This window comes from Triticum aestivum, chromosome 1A (genome assembly GCF_018294505.1).
Source record: "Triticum aestivum cultivar Chinese Spring chromosome 1A, IWGSC CS RefSeq v2.1, whole genome shotgun sequence".
NCBI classification, from domain to species: Eukaryota; Viridiplantae; Streptophyta; class Magnoliopsida; order Poales; family Poaceae; genus Triticum; species Triticum aestivum.
The window spans coordinates 13,841,992-13,857,014 of NC_057794.1; the positions used below are offsets into that span (position 1 = coordinate 13,841,992).

Consider the following 15,023-nt stretch of genomic DNA (forward strand, 5'->3'; position numbering starts at 1 on the left):
TTTAGTGGAATAACAGCTCGGAGTCAGTGTATTGCTTGGAGCTGTCAAATCTATAATGGTTTTAGATTTCACTTGCTGTCAAAATCTTGTTCAATTCCCTTCACCTGATCATGCTCTGTGTCAATTTCGCTGGTACTTGTAAGCTCCCTTTGATGCCATCTTCTGACAATCTGTTCCTGGTTCATAAATTTTCTTCGGGAATTTGTCATTGTAAGCCCGTTTACTTGCAACACTGACTTCTTGTATTTCCATGTCTAATCTGTTGCCTTTACGAAATTGTACTACTTGAATCTTAACACCAAGTTTTTTTTCAAAAAGATAACTGGGTGAATTCCGTATATGCCACTCAAAACTTGCCCGTACCCTCATCTGCCATTGGCAATTTCCCTCTGTCAAATATGCCACCGAAAATTTGCACCGTGTACAGATATGCCACTATAACCAGTTTGACCGTTAGTTGACCGTCAAGTGGAAGATGAAAAGACAATTTTGCCCCTGATGTACACTGTAGCAACAGAGCGGCACTGCAGCGTCTGATGCACTGTAGCGTCCACTTCTAAAAAATGTGAATATCTGTACCGCCTACTTTTTTCAAATTTTGTTCACTTTAAAAAAATGTTCGCAATATGGGACGGAGTCGGCTGTAGCAACAATTACTGTAGCACGCGATTTTTAAAAAAACTGTGCTACCCACTTTTTCCAAATTTTGTTCACTTTAAAAAAAATGTTGGCAACACAGGCTCCGTCGCAGTAATTGTTCACTTTCAAAGAAATATTATTAAAAATTGTTCGCAATATAGAAGGACACATTTTAAAAAAAATCATGCGCTACAATAATTGTTACTACAGTGCACTAGTTGCTCCAGTACTGGACGCGAAAGTATTCTGCGTAGTGCATCGAACGCTACAGTACTGGATCGACAAAGTTGGTGCTGCAGTGCACAAGAACGCCCAGGGGCTAAATCGTCTTTTCACCTTCCACTTGACAGTCAACTAACGGTCAAACTGGCCATAGTGGCATATCTGTACGCGGTGCAAATTTTCGATGACATATTTGACAGAAGGAAATTTCCAATGGCATATGCGGATACGGGCAAGTTTTGAGTGACATATACGGAATTCACCCAAGATAATTAACTCAGTCCCTATCATCTGATCGAAGACATTTGCATTGGGTATGGCGCAACTGTGCTGCGCAAACATTGTGACAAGTATATGTGTAGCACATAGGATTGTTAGAGCAGTTTCCATCACTTGAAAATCAAAGAAATGAAATGTTAATGCGCTCAAACGCACATGATGACATCACACACAGGAAACGTGGTAGTACAATGTGGTTTAATACAGTAGAGTACATGTGAATGAACAGACGCAAATCCATATATCAAAAGAAAAAAGTCTGACACAAATCCATGGCAAATAATCTAGCTTGTTTGCACTGAGAGAGCTAGTTATCTGGCTCTATCTCTGAGTCTTGGTGCTTCATTTCTCTGTGGAGTTGCCGTGCTTTCTTCACGAGGGAATCAAGGGTGTCGGCAGTGGCAGGTACCGCCATCGTGATCTCGGTGGCGAAAACCATGCTGCCCTCGAGATCCAGCATGGTCTCTGAAGCGCTGGACAGCGAGTCCATGAGGCTCTCGAGATTAATTCGGGCGCCATGGCCCCTGAGTTTCTGCATTTCTGCTATCACCATCCTAGTGGTAAGCTTCATCGCTGTCAGGCTATCGGTGGTGATGATACCCCTGTTTAACTGCACCATCTTTGTCGCAAGGCTGAACATGGTATATTCTTCTGGATCTGTAGCTTGGTCTCTTACCTCTCTCAAAATTGTGTCGAGATCAAGGTGATATTTGTTACATGCCGTCACACAGAGGGATAGCAGGGCAGGATGCAACTTGTGATGTTGGTTTTGGCCAGGAGAGGATGAAGTCTTCTTGCTCGTTGTCTTCTTCTTCTTCTTCTTCCTCTTCTTCATTTTGCTTTGGCTTTCGACGTCAGTATCTAATTTGGCATACCCGGGAATTCCTTCTCCTATTGACGCATGGTGATAGAGTATTTCTTTGAGCACCTACAACGGTAATAACCAGAGAGAGAGAGAGAGAGAGAGAGAGAGTTGTTGCGACTACTTTATAATTGGAAAAGAATGAAATGTTCTAGAAACGCAAAGAAGGAAATGTGGCAATTGTCATCAAAGGGGAATGAATGAATGGCTTAGCTGGAGGAATATTCACCTTGCATGCTTGAAGAAAGAAAGACAAAAAGGAAGAAATAACAGACATATAATAAAGAAACAATTATCTATGTATGTACCTGTGGCATAATATCTATAATGTATTCCTTGAGTGTACTATTATCCTCAGTGTTCTCAGTGTAATGAACACATAGATGCTCCAGAATTTCTGCTGCAATTTTTCTGCATATGTTGTCGTCCTGTACAAGTATCTTCGCGAGTTGACCAACAAACACATCGTTTTCTTTCTTGGGGAGGAGGGTGGCAGTACTTTTGCTGCCGAGAAACAACGCCAACAGTGTTTTCCCTGCAGTCTTTCTGATGGAGCCATTGTCACCACGAATGAAGACGTTTATGAGCGTCTTAGTTAGACTAGCAAAAGGGCCCGCGCGTTGCAACAGGTTAATAAAATTGTGGCGTTCAAATCAATCCATCGAGGACATAAATAAATATCTAAATGAGTATATAAGTAATATATTAATTCAAATCAAATGAAATTGGTGGCTGGCTGCACTTAAGAAATAGTCGTGCTAATATGTGCTGATATTACACATTTAGTAATTGAGTACACACAAGCTTAGAGGCCACAATTTATTCTGAAAGCCTTCGTTTAATTTAGCGCGATTGAAACTATCCAGTGCGTAAATACAAACTGTGACTTTATATTTGTTTTTGTTTGGAATTTTCTTTTTAGACATAACAATGCATGCAAGCACAACACAAATTAGAAATTGTTCTTCTGAAATTAATATGGCATGTGAATATGCCGGCAGAATAGATAACCATTTAAACAAGTAACAATATAAGTGAGTTGCCTAGCTTATACTCTATCAGCTGTCTTGAACTACGGTGCAAATAGCCTCTCCAAATATCCTGAAACAAATCATCAGCAATAAAATTTAGAGCCATGATAAAATCATATTTAAAGTTATTACTGTTGGCACTACTACTCGTATCCAATCAACTTTAGCCAAAAAGTGATATTTGAACCAATCACAGAGCAAAATCAAATATGGGTGTTTCTTGTCATGCAGATAATATTGCAAGAAACTACTGTGTATTACTGGTAAAATCCAGTAGCTTACTCAATCAAGTGTTTGCCACTACTTTTATCAGTTTTCATTAATCAAACTGTATAGCGTACAAACCCGACATCAAAAAAGTATTCAAATCTCAAGCAAATATGCTTCACTCTCTCAGTCTTGTACAGACTTCTGAGTAATAGAATAGAACAAACTTGGACAAAAAAGAAGGATGCACTTACTTAATTTGATGTAGCAGCTTCTATAGAGCAGAGGATATGGGAAAACAGGAAGAACTTGAAGAAAAAAATTCAAGTAAGATGCAAGTAACAGCAGAAAAGAATTTGTGACCTCAAGCAAATCTATGTCACTCACTCAGTCCCAACTCCTCCGTAAAGATTTCCGATGGACATAATAGAACAAACACCTGTGTTTTGCCACGGAACAATGGCTAGTTGCTAGAATTACTGTTTTTCCCTTCCCTTTCCTTATCTCCCGTTCTCCACTAATAATAAAGTGAAACTTCTTATAAAGCCAAATTTCATAATGTGGCTTTTGAAAGGAAAAAATGGACTACAACATGAAGTGATGTTTGACACACAACCTGGCAAACAAATAAAGATTAATTTGGTCAGAACTAAGGTCAAATTCTGCCTGACTCGGTAATATTATTCTTCATACATAATTATTCTTTTACTCTAAAGTGTTACAACACAACACTTAAGAAATCACATTATGCCACTTAAGAAAAATAAGGTTCCTACACATTTTGTAGTGATAAAAGAATTGTTGGGAGAGTAATAGTACCATTTATTGAAATTCTCCCTGCAAGGAAAGCAGAGTCTGGCTCCTAAGATCGACTAAGTACCCTTCTCCGTAATGGAACATGCAGTAGCTGAAAGAACCACCTCAAGATGATTGGTCTCCTTGCAGACCATGCTTCTCCTCGAGTTGGATGCTTCATCTGATTGTTCAATCCATTTTCCTTGATGCTTCATCTGATTGTTCAATCCATTTTCCTTGATGCTTCATCTGATTGTTCCCTATTTGTTTCTTCCCTTCCTTATTTCCCTGTTAAGGGAACTCAATTCTTGAACTTATTTCTCGCTGTTGGCTTATTGATGATTCCGAAGACTGCTTGTTGACACCTAGGAAATTCAAAGGCATAAGGAAATTAAGAGGATTGGGTGTAAAGGGGCGAGGTGGGACTATTTAATAGAAGGAACAACCATCTTTTCCACAAAAAACACTGGGCTAGCTTAGTTGGTTGTGGCAATAGGTATGCGACACGGAGATGGCTTCATTGGGCGGGTGTTTTTTCCCAAGAAAATTGAGCGAGGGAGGGTAGGTGAACAGATCAAAAATACCATCAAGTCAAGTTGGTCTTTGCTGCAGCTAGTTGCACCAAGAGTTGCTCTATTACATGTACTGATGCGCGGTAAAAGGATTTAGATTCTCTAATGTTATTGTCTAAAACCAAGAAGGAATAATAAAAATAATATTTGATCAAGGATGATGCAACTCCTTCAGCAAATTTTCGTGAAGTTCTGCTACCTGGTATAACATGTTTACTATTTGTATTATCACAGCTAACCACTAATGCGCACCTTCAGCCAAATAACTACAGAGATGTACAGTGGAACCATTTAGTACCTGTGACCACGGCGGCGATCTTTTTTTGCTGGAACTGTTCTTTTTTTTTGCTGGGGCTGGCCAACTTTTTTGCTGGAAACATAAATTTGTTCTGTTGGCAAAAAATATAAATAGAGCATTAACTAACAGCAAGGCTATTGGATTTTGAAACCACAATAGTGAAATAAATAGGTAGAAATTCAGAAGAACTACTGCTATTTAGAACTGTAGTTGTTTAAGTCTGATATTAAAAAGACCAGTGTCTAAGAGTCAAACTACCTAACTGTGGTATTAAGCACGGCAATCAAATGTTAAAAAGATCAGCTTTGTGGTACGTCGTAACTAAACATATTCTGAAATCTGCATCCACGGGGAGATAAAAGTCGCTAGCTAGCACAACACATAATCTTTTTGACATCTAAAGGACCAGCAGAGTAGCACATCACTGTTATACCTTAATAGTAACTGTTAAGAGAAGGAACAAATCTTGCTGGGAGACACCAGATACCATCACAACTTTGAACCTGCCACAAGGGATATCTCCCACGACGTGCCTCTTAAGACCAAATTCAGCAATCAACACCTCGTCAATTTGCTCTACGAAGTTCAGGCAACCATCATTAGGCACAAAGTCAGCAATCTTCTCCCGTTCTTCATCAGGTGGTGGACACAAACACACTTAAGGATGACCGAGCTAAGTTGCTTGGCCTCAATAGTGGATACCACACCCGGGTAGCGTGTTGGTCAAGTACTTGCAGATGCTATTGCCGTCGCTCGCGCTCGAACATAGGGTTCGTGGGATTCCCAGTGGTATGTGTGCGTGACCTCGTCGGAATGGGGGTGCAGCAAAAAAAACTGATTCCAATCCACACCTCTTTTAGATAATAGCACAAAAGATGGGAGAAGTTACAACATAAGTACATGATGAAGGTTGATTTCTTATCTCAAAAAGATAATATGGTTGGTCCATAGAGATTTAGCTACCCTTAAACATAGGCTTAAAAACTGCATTAAATTTTTATGCAGCGATGACAGATGAATAGGGGGCACATGGGATACTGACCTGATACTTCAGAGAAGAATGCTCAACAGTTAGCATTAGAGGATGTCAATTCTTGTTGCGCTTCATTCAGAGATATGTGCCTCGCATCATGTCATACATAACCAGAGGTCCTTTTTCTGTCTAACCAATCCTCCATCGTGACAGAGATATGCCAATGACATTTTTCCGATATCTGACTTTTAGACGTAATGGAGGCACAATTACAATATCTATTCTTCATATAAAAAACAGAGGGCTTGATGATCCTTATTGAAGATCTGAAAACAACTGAAGATATTGTTTGTACATAAATCAACAATTATATGTCCAATTAGTTGTTGCCAGCAACCAATTAGTGAATCAAATAACAACGATTTGGAGCTTGAATTAAAGGAATTGGTTCAGTTAAATCTTGAGTCGATGGCTAGGTTGTTACCTGACGAAAACATCATGCTGCCCCTGCCACCGGCCCAACAACTTGAACCCCGTCCTTCTCTGCATCAGGACAAGCCATTACGCTAGTCAGAGATCTAGCTTGTGAACTCTGCCACCATGCGCTCGCTGTATGGCGCCACCATGCATGTGAATTTCAGCAATTTTGTTTTGAGGAGAACACATCACTCTTCTTATTTGTAATTCCTTTTTATGAGTTGTATATAAGAGCAACCATACTGTGCTTTTCTATTTAAAAATTGAAAATAAGTCATCTCTTATAGGCATAACAAAAAAAAAGTGGAGGGCACTGTGAACATCAAATTTGTATATTAGCACATCTCACGGGAAATATTTTGCTAATTCATGAATTAATACACATGCATTAGCCATCACATTAGCAAGTCTATAGATACATGCCACTCTGTAGCTGAGAATCAATTAGAGATTGAAAGCGAGATCTGTTTTCGGTGGCCCACTGTGCATCAATTGAGGAACTTTTTGTGGCTGCTCTCCACCGAATAGCAATTGAATCTCAACAAGATAGCTGTTGTTTGTGTTGAACCTATAGCAGAAAGATGATGGGCCCTTGATTGTGCCTGCCAATAAAATGCATCATCTGTGGTCCAGAAATCATGCCCTTCAGTCCTGCAAGCACAATTAAGCATCAAACCTCATCTTCATTTGTTGAAACAACTTAGCAGCCACTTCAGCTAACATAGTTCCTCTGCGTAACATATTTTACATTTTTCTGTAAAAGAACTTCACCTTCAACAATGATTGTTTGAGAGCAAGCATGGGCATCTGAGGAGTAGAAGGAGCAGCAGCAGAGGCGTGGGGAGAGAAGAATTAGCAGCAGCAGGGTAGCTCGCTCAGGTGTCCAAAACTCCAGACACCATCGGTCCTGCCGCCGGCCGGTCACCGGAGGCGCCACCGCCGGCGACCATCTCCCTCACCTTGCGCCCCCCTCTCCTTCTCCTTTCTTCCTCTCTTTCCTATCTCCCTCACGCCCTGCCTCTCCCTTTCTCTGGATGAGAAGGACGCCGCCGCCACCGAAGCCCCCCGCACCACCCGCCAGATCCCTCTCCCTCACCTTGCGCCCCTGCTCCTTCTCCTTTTTCATCTCTTTCCTCTCTCCCTCATGCCCTGTTTCTCTGGATAAGCAGGACACCGCGGCCACCGGAGCAAGCCGCCGCACCAGCCGCCAGATCCCTCGACGCTGCGCCCAGATCCGCCTGTCTTCCTTGCGATTTTCTCACATTAAAAGGACCGCGGGTTGAATACAGGAAACCACAAGGTTTTCCTGGTAAAATTTCTAAACGAAACGTTTTTTTCAACTTAAAAAGGGACTGCGGGTTTAATTACCAAAAACCATAAGGACTTTTTTGTAAAAACGGCGACGACGGACGAGCAGAAGCACTCCGTGCTTTATTAGTAGGGAAAGATTATCTCTGCTGGCATTTTCGTCCATCGATAGTTGCGAGAGTATCTGCATGCCCTTCATCTTCAGCTCATATTTACATTCTTCGCAGGTAACAATTCTTTCAATGGTGGCGATTGCTCCCTCATTCTTTGACAACCGTTGACGCAAGTCTTCCCTTGTGTTTTCCTTGCTAGTCACAATCAGCTGAAGCATCACCCCCAGAGATCTCTCTACTGCCATAGTCGACCATGCACTATGACCTGAGCGGTGCACTAGGTCGTAGCTGACAGGTGCCATGATCTTGTAGACAACATGTTTGGCGTTGATTATGATTTCACAGTTGACCTCATTGCCTGCAAGGCTCCAAAGGAGACTCAGTCCAGTCAGTACCAGCTCTTTGTAGCAAGCGAGCACCTTAGATGATGGTTGCTGATCAACATCGCTGTCCGACTCCGAGTCCAACTCCAGTGGTGAAGTGTTGTGTGCCTGGAGTAGGTGATATTCTTCGAAAGTGTTGATGAGTGAAGATATGCATTGGATCCATCGTGGGAACTGCTCCAAACGGATCTGGCCAGCAAGCTGCTCCAATATCCTCATAGCGGCCTCTCTCATCTTTCTGTTGTATGAGTCTCTCGAATCTAACGTCTGAAGGAGTTTCTCTAGAATGTGGGAGGAGGATGCAGACCCAAATATGAGCCGCTTGATCAGCCTACTTTGCTGTATAATAATCCTTTCTTCCTTTTGCTGATGCTGCGGCCTCTTCTTCCACTCCTCCCTCTTCCTCTTCATTTCTTCTCTCTTATTCTTCTCATCCATTCTAACCAATGGAGCTCCAGTCCTGTTCTCTAATTCTAATTGCTGCCTGTGCTCTTCTTGTTGGACCAAATGCTGCCGGGTGAGTAGTCTCTCCAGTATCAGTGTCCCAGAAAGGAAGTTACGAGGCGAGTTGGACTCCATGAGTTGTACAGCATATGTGATGAGGTTCCTTCCTCTGACGGAGGATGGCTTCTGGAAGCATTCCTTCCTGATTTCATTCAAGTAGCCTGAAACTGCAGGGTCCCCATCTTGGAAGCCGTATGATTGGCTCACTTGTTTCACTATCCTCTTCTCCGTAAGCAGCAAGATGATTCTATAAAGGAACAATGCACCTTGGACCATACACATAACGTACAAGAGATTATGCGCCGGATCCATGTTTGTTCTGCCCTCGACCGTGTCGCCATAGTAGTCGTGCTCCATTAGACCGAATATCGAGATCCAAGCGGTGATGATCATCCCAAAGAGCACGAGACACGGCGCAGAGACAACACAAAGGTACACCATCACACTGTGAAGCTGCACTAGAACCCATCCAGCCACCACAAACACGACTGTAAAAACTCTCTTAACCACTGCCAGTTCCTGGTGATCATTTCGTGTATTATCAGCCAACTCCCAGTTGGTGGTCAATAGATTCTTCACTGTCCTCAAGCTCGAGATCAGATCACCAGCAGAGCCTATCCTTTCAATGAAAGAGGCATTGATGCTGTTGTATATAGGGTCAAGTTAGATACATGCTGGCTCTATATATAAGCGTGCGGCAAGAAACAATATTAAGCAACAAGAAAAATCTCAGATATACTCTCTCCGTCCGGGCTTACAAGACCCGTACGTATTTTAAGATTATGTTGTTCATCATTCATGAATTACACCAATAATGTACACATTGTGTACCATAAAAGTACTACTATGAAGTTTGCTCGAATGGGAATCCAATCCTATACTCTTTGTGCATCTGCCATATATTTTGTTGCACAAATAGATGGTCAAAGCTGTTAGAATTTACACGTGGCAAGTAGAATACGGCCTAAAGCCTCCCCTTTATGCCTTGCAGTAATGATTTGCCTGGAATTACGATTTACGACCTTTACCACAACGGCGTCATCCAGGCATCAAACTATTTTCTGGATTAGGTTTGATTGCTACTTATGCGAGCCCTTTTAGATTAGGAAGTCCTCAGAGAGGGCTACTTTACTAAATTAACATTTCAAAGAGTGTACAAAGGAGATCTTTCTGAACGAGAGGGCCTAAACCTGTCCTCTTTGTTCCACGACGATGCTATGTACACCCATCGCCGGTGTGTCCAAGACGTCGTCTTTCTCGGATCGGATCGAGTCCTGCCACCCACTTGCCACTTTCTCTTAGGCGATAAGAGTGGATGGTGCGTCGACAAGTGGAGCTCTGCGGAAGTTGGTGGTCTTTGGAGGTGTCCGGCGTTGGTCGAGACTCGAGACGTGGTGTAGTGTTTCAGTTGGGATAGGCTCTTTTCTTTTGTAGTTTGCTTGTGGTGTTGTTTGTTTTTGGTGTGGTGTTCGTGCTACTCTCGTTGTTCGCAACGAGTGTAGTTTTTTGTAACTGAAATTTTGCCTTCTATAAAGCTATGGTACGCTTAGACATACTCTCGAAAAAAAACCGTGATCTAGAGATGGAGAGCATCTCTACCATGCAGCATGCATTAGTACATTCCCAATCTCATCACATTCAATTATGCCATGCTTAATCTCTTTTGTTAAGATTTTAATTTTTATTCAATTTGGTGAAATTTCTCGTAGGCTATAAATCTATACAATATTTTGAAATCATACATTCAATTCTGCAGCAACACACGGGGAATCTTCCAGTAACAGAAAAAAAATGCTCCTAGACCCCTCCACCTATCACTCGCATGTGTCGCTCCCGTCCCCGGTGATAGCGTATTCAAGTGAGTTTTGATCTTCAACTTGACCACTAGACAGGTGCTGTGATATGTGTGTGTGCAACGTGTTGATTTCTGCCCAACATATGCTTTTGTGGAACCTATGCAATTTAGTTAGCATTTTGAATTATCACAAAATGGTTTAACATTAATATGTGTTAAATTATTTATTATCAATCAAACTAAAATTACTAGGTCATTAACTAACACTCAACAAATTACGATGATCTGAACACTCAAGGGGCATTTTAGACATTTCCTTAGCTCACATACATACTTTGTAACCATGTTACCAAACAATTATTCTTCGTCGCTACTACTTCTTCGGCACCACAACTTTCTCATCACATCATGACGAGTGCTTTGAAATAAGACACATTTTGAATACGTTTTGGTCAGTTTTTAAAACTTTGTTAAGTTTTATCTGCTGAAACTTGATGCGAGAAGGACAAAAATCACAAGTTTCAGACACTAAAGTTAAAACTTGGTGTGCCCTCATGCCATATCCAATGACTTTGTGGATAAAGAGAAAATCGTGCGGCTGATCACGCTGGGTAGATGTGTGCCCCTCGCACCAAACTTCTGTTGTTCTTGTAAGATGTTTTCACCGCAAGCTAGAAGGAATATTCCGATGTGAACAGTAAGGTTGGAGAGGAAATTCTTTTTGTCTCTAACCAGACTTTTAATTTTTTAAAAAGTATTTGTTATTCATCTGTCGGTGGGGGGGTGGAACATTTTCTAATCTGATGATGGATTTTGGTTCGTGGTTCATCTCTACTATTAAAGGGGGATCGAACATCGTGATGGTTCGACCGCCTCGTATGTCAGCCATCGCGCGGTGTCCCCGCACGCGAAAAAATCGGATCGCCTCCTCCTCCACGCCTCGCACGAACGAAAAAACCACGAACGCACATGCCACCTACCCCACCTTCCACTCCTCCAAATCCCTCGATGTCTATCCCGTGGCTTTCCAGAGAGGAATCGCCGCCGCCGACCTTCTTAGCGAACTTGAGCGGCAGCACACGGTGGATCCTCGCTCTTGCCATCTCATCTCGTCCTCACCGAGTCTAGGAGAAGCTCGACGAGCAGGAGCGCTTCGTCGATGGAGGAAGGGGCTGAGGCAGGACGCCACGATGAAGGCCGCCATGTCGGCGAGCCCGACCATTCGCGCCTCGCGCCCGTGCAAGGTGAGGAAGAGGAACAACTCCAATCTCCGTGGGCAGGCCGTCCAGGAGGAGGAGGAGGAGGTGGTGCCGATCTCAATGATTGCAGAGAGGTTGGAGGAAGACCGAAGATGTCGATGTACCGATTGCCCTGGACGATGATCGCTACCCTACCTGGATCGCCTTCGCCTATGCTTCCTCCTCTCACCTAGTCATGGACCTGTGAGCGACCTTTCTTCCCTCCCTCGTGGTGCGATCTATGTTCTTTACTTATGCGGGGAGTGTGATCTATGTTCTCTAGTTCAAAATTGTGTTGGTCTGGTCCGAAGTAAGAGAAGCGACCTTGGAAGGAAAAGGAGCCTTTGCACGCTAGCAGCGGGGAGTTTCCGTGGCAACGGTTTTTAATTTTTCTTAGATAACTACCAAGCAGGTGGTCGACTGTTTCAAAAAAACCAAAAACACTCCTTGCTAGCGATTTAAACCATTTTACGACAGGTTGGGCCCACCCCTAAACAATCTATTTGTTTAACCGTTACCTTATATGTGGGACCCACGTGTAAGTTGTCTCTTCTTCCTCTACCTTCTCTTCTTTCCTCTGGCTCTTTCTTCTTCCTCTCCCCTTGCCCGACTACCCCCCCCCCCCCCCCCCCACCGACGGCCACCTCCACCATCCGTCGCGCGCCAAGACAAGGTCGACGGTGGAAAGAAAGGCCGCCCGGAGGAGTAGCCACATCGCAGGAGCACGGGCCGCTGCCATCCGTGTGCCATTACTAGGAGCGCCCCCGCAGCGCCCACGAGCAAGGGTCGCCGCCAGCCGCGCCAAGGAGAACAGGTCGCCACCAGCCACGCCAAGGAGCACGGGCCGCCACCAACCGCGCCATGGCCAGGGGCTCGGGCCGCCGCGCGCCATGGCCAGGAGCAGCGGCAACGGTCGGCAGGGAACTCCGCGACACAATCTGTCGCCCGCCTCGCGCCAAGGAACGCGGCGGCCTCACCGCCTCCTTTCGCCTGGCCGACGACCTGGCCGTCGGTGAGCTGTCGGCGCCGTTTTTCTGGACGCACGCGAGTTATCCGCAAGGGCCCGATTGCTTTTCTAAAAACATTTAGGGACGTAGTTGCTTTTTTAGAAAACTTACAGGGGCTGTCTGTAAATGTATAAAAGAACAGATTTTTTTATAAGAATATGACTAAAGGGACACTGACATGTGGGCCCCACATGTAAGGTAACGGTCAAACAAACGGTTTTCTTACATGTGGGTCCCAACTGTCATAATCGCGGTCAATTTTAAAGCACTTTATGATTAGGGTTTTTTAAAACAGCCGACCACGCGTCTGGTAGTTTTCTAAAAAAAATTTAAAATCGGTACTTTTTTGAAATCCTAACCTGTAAAGTAAGAGTAGTAGTTTTATGCTATTTGCTCGGCTGAAGAGGAAAATCAGGGGGAAGCTAGACGACGAGAGAGAAAATATCCTCCGTCGTGCGTATGCATATGTTTGATTATAGACAGAAATCAACGAACCAACTTAATCCCGAGTGAAGTAAACAGTAAAGATGCATGAAGTGAGAAGATAGAAATACTAACCAGGCTAGCTCTACGGCGGTAATAAGGGTCAGCCGCCAAAAATCTTTCCTGTCTAACATGGAGACGAAGCCACCGAGAAGAACCACCGTGATCCAGGTAACCACGAGGACGCCTACCCCTCTGATGGCGGACATCACGTAGGCGAGAAGCACGGCATGGCCATTGATAAGCTGTACCTCCTTCCATTGGGAGTCATATCTTTGGCTTGCCATTCTTCACATCAAGTGTAGTTCTAGATACATAGACGCCAATAAGTATGCATAAAAGCATGCGCACACTAAGCTTATCTTACTTCATACATACATAGCACATCGGTACGGCAGATATGTTTTATCTATGCCGAAAACGAGGTTGGATCTTGACCAACAATTAACACGCTAAACGAGGACGACCGGCAGTTGCTATAATAATTTGAACTGCCAGCTTTGTTTACCTCACTTCATGCCAACGCCAACCAAGTCACAATGAAAAAACTGAGCAAGCCCCTAGGTTTTTGTCTTTTTCTGTCAAACATGTATCTGAACGATTTCTGCGATCCTTTTTAGCCTGGCTGGTCATAGCAGGGAGTAACCTATACTAGTGTCATGCATATGACACTAATCTAAGTCTCTATAGTATAAAGTAATATGATACTAGTGTCATAGATGGCTTTCTTTATTAGCTTCTAGAGTCATCTTTCTTGGGAAACGCTATGCTACAGTAACATATTATGTTACTCTAAACACCTCTCTCCTCATTAACTACATGTTACATAAACAAATTTTTTTTGGAATGCATTATGTTACTATCTAAGTTACTTCCACTATGACTAGCCTTATCTACGTCGTTGCTACAGTAACATATTATGTTACTCTAAACACATTTCTCCTCATTAACTACATGTCACATAAACAAAATTTTCTTAGAGTACATTATGTTACTATCTAAGTTACTTCCACTATGACTAGCCTTATCTACGTCGTTGCTTTTTCTTGCTAGGGTATGTGTCGTTGCTTTTTTAACACTTTCACTCAATAATCATACTCCCTCTGTCCAAGTGTGTTGGGTACTTACTACTTCCTCCATTCTACAATTAGTGCGCCCGTGCTTCTCAAGATTTAAGTTTGACCATTAATTTGACTACCGAGAACGACATCGGCAGGAGCAAAAACTATACCATTGAATTCGTATTTTCGATATGAATTCAGTGATATAATTTTTGTTCCCGTCGCAGTCGGTCTTGTTGGTTAAATTTACGGTCAAACTTGGATCTCGGAAAACGCAGGTGCACTACTTTGTGAAATGTAGGGAGTATCTAAGATCATCTACACATGGGCGCCCCACCCGGTCATTGACCGGTCACGAAAATCTGACTCAGACAGGCCTCAAATGCTCGGGCTAACTGGCACCCCTTATATCCAGCCCAAATATGGGGCAGATATGGGGCGCGCCCGCCACATTGGACTGACGGCCCGTAGAATTGCCCGAAAAACCGGCGGTCCAAAACTTGTTTCCCCTGTCAGACCGATGTCGCCGCGTGGCGCCGCTCTGGTGGGCCGCGTAGTGCCTAGCGCGGCTATTTAAGTCGACCGCCGGCACCGAAACCCTACCATCCACATTTTTCTCCGCATGTCCGCCGCTGCCGCCACTTTCCACTCCCTGTCCTCCTAGTAGCCATGTCTCCATGCCGCTGGATGAGGAGCCACCCATTTCTAACGCCGAAGCGCCGGCTGGAGCTCCTTGAGTAGATCCGTGCGCGCCTTGCACAGATCTGCTCAAGGAG

The 15,023-nt window shown here is 43.6% G+C and overlaps 1 protein-coding gene across 10 annotated transcripts; it reads right to left on the reverse strand.

Annotated features, from left to right (window-relative positions):
* Positions 1-1,913: 1,913 nt before the first annotated feature.
* Positions 1,914-13,487, reverse strand: LOC123186198 (uncharacterized). Of its 10 annotated transcripts, none has more exons than XM_044598042.1 (6): positions 13,262-13,487; positions 7,127-9,306; positions 6,924-6,998; positions 6,363-6,421; positions 4,906-6,214; positions 1,914-4,400 (listed from the first exon to the last, which is right to left on the reverse strand). In XM_044598042.1, exons 1-2 carry the CDS (start codon positions 13,471-13,473, stop codon positions 7,716-7,718), a joined length of 1,803 nt encoding a protein of 600 aa, XP_044453977.1. In that variant the 5' UTR covers positions 13,474-13,487; the 3' UTR covers positions 1,914-4,400; positions 4,906-6,214; positions 6,363-6,421; positions 6,924-6,998; positions 7,127-7,715. The 10 variants fall into 10 exon arrangements, with proteins under 10 accessions (XP_044453977.1, XP_044453947.1, XP_044453927.1 ...); XM_044598012.1 differs by having other exon boundaries at positions 4,906-6,204; positions 6,924-7,006; XM_044597992.1 differs by having other exon boundaries at positions 6,924-7,006.
* Positions 13,488-15,023: the final 1,536 nt, after the last annotated feature.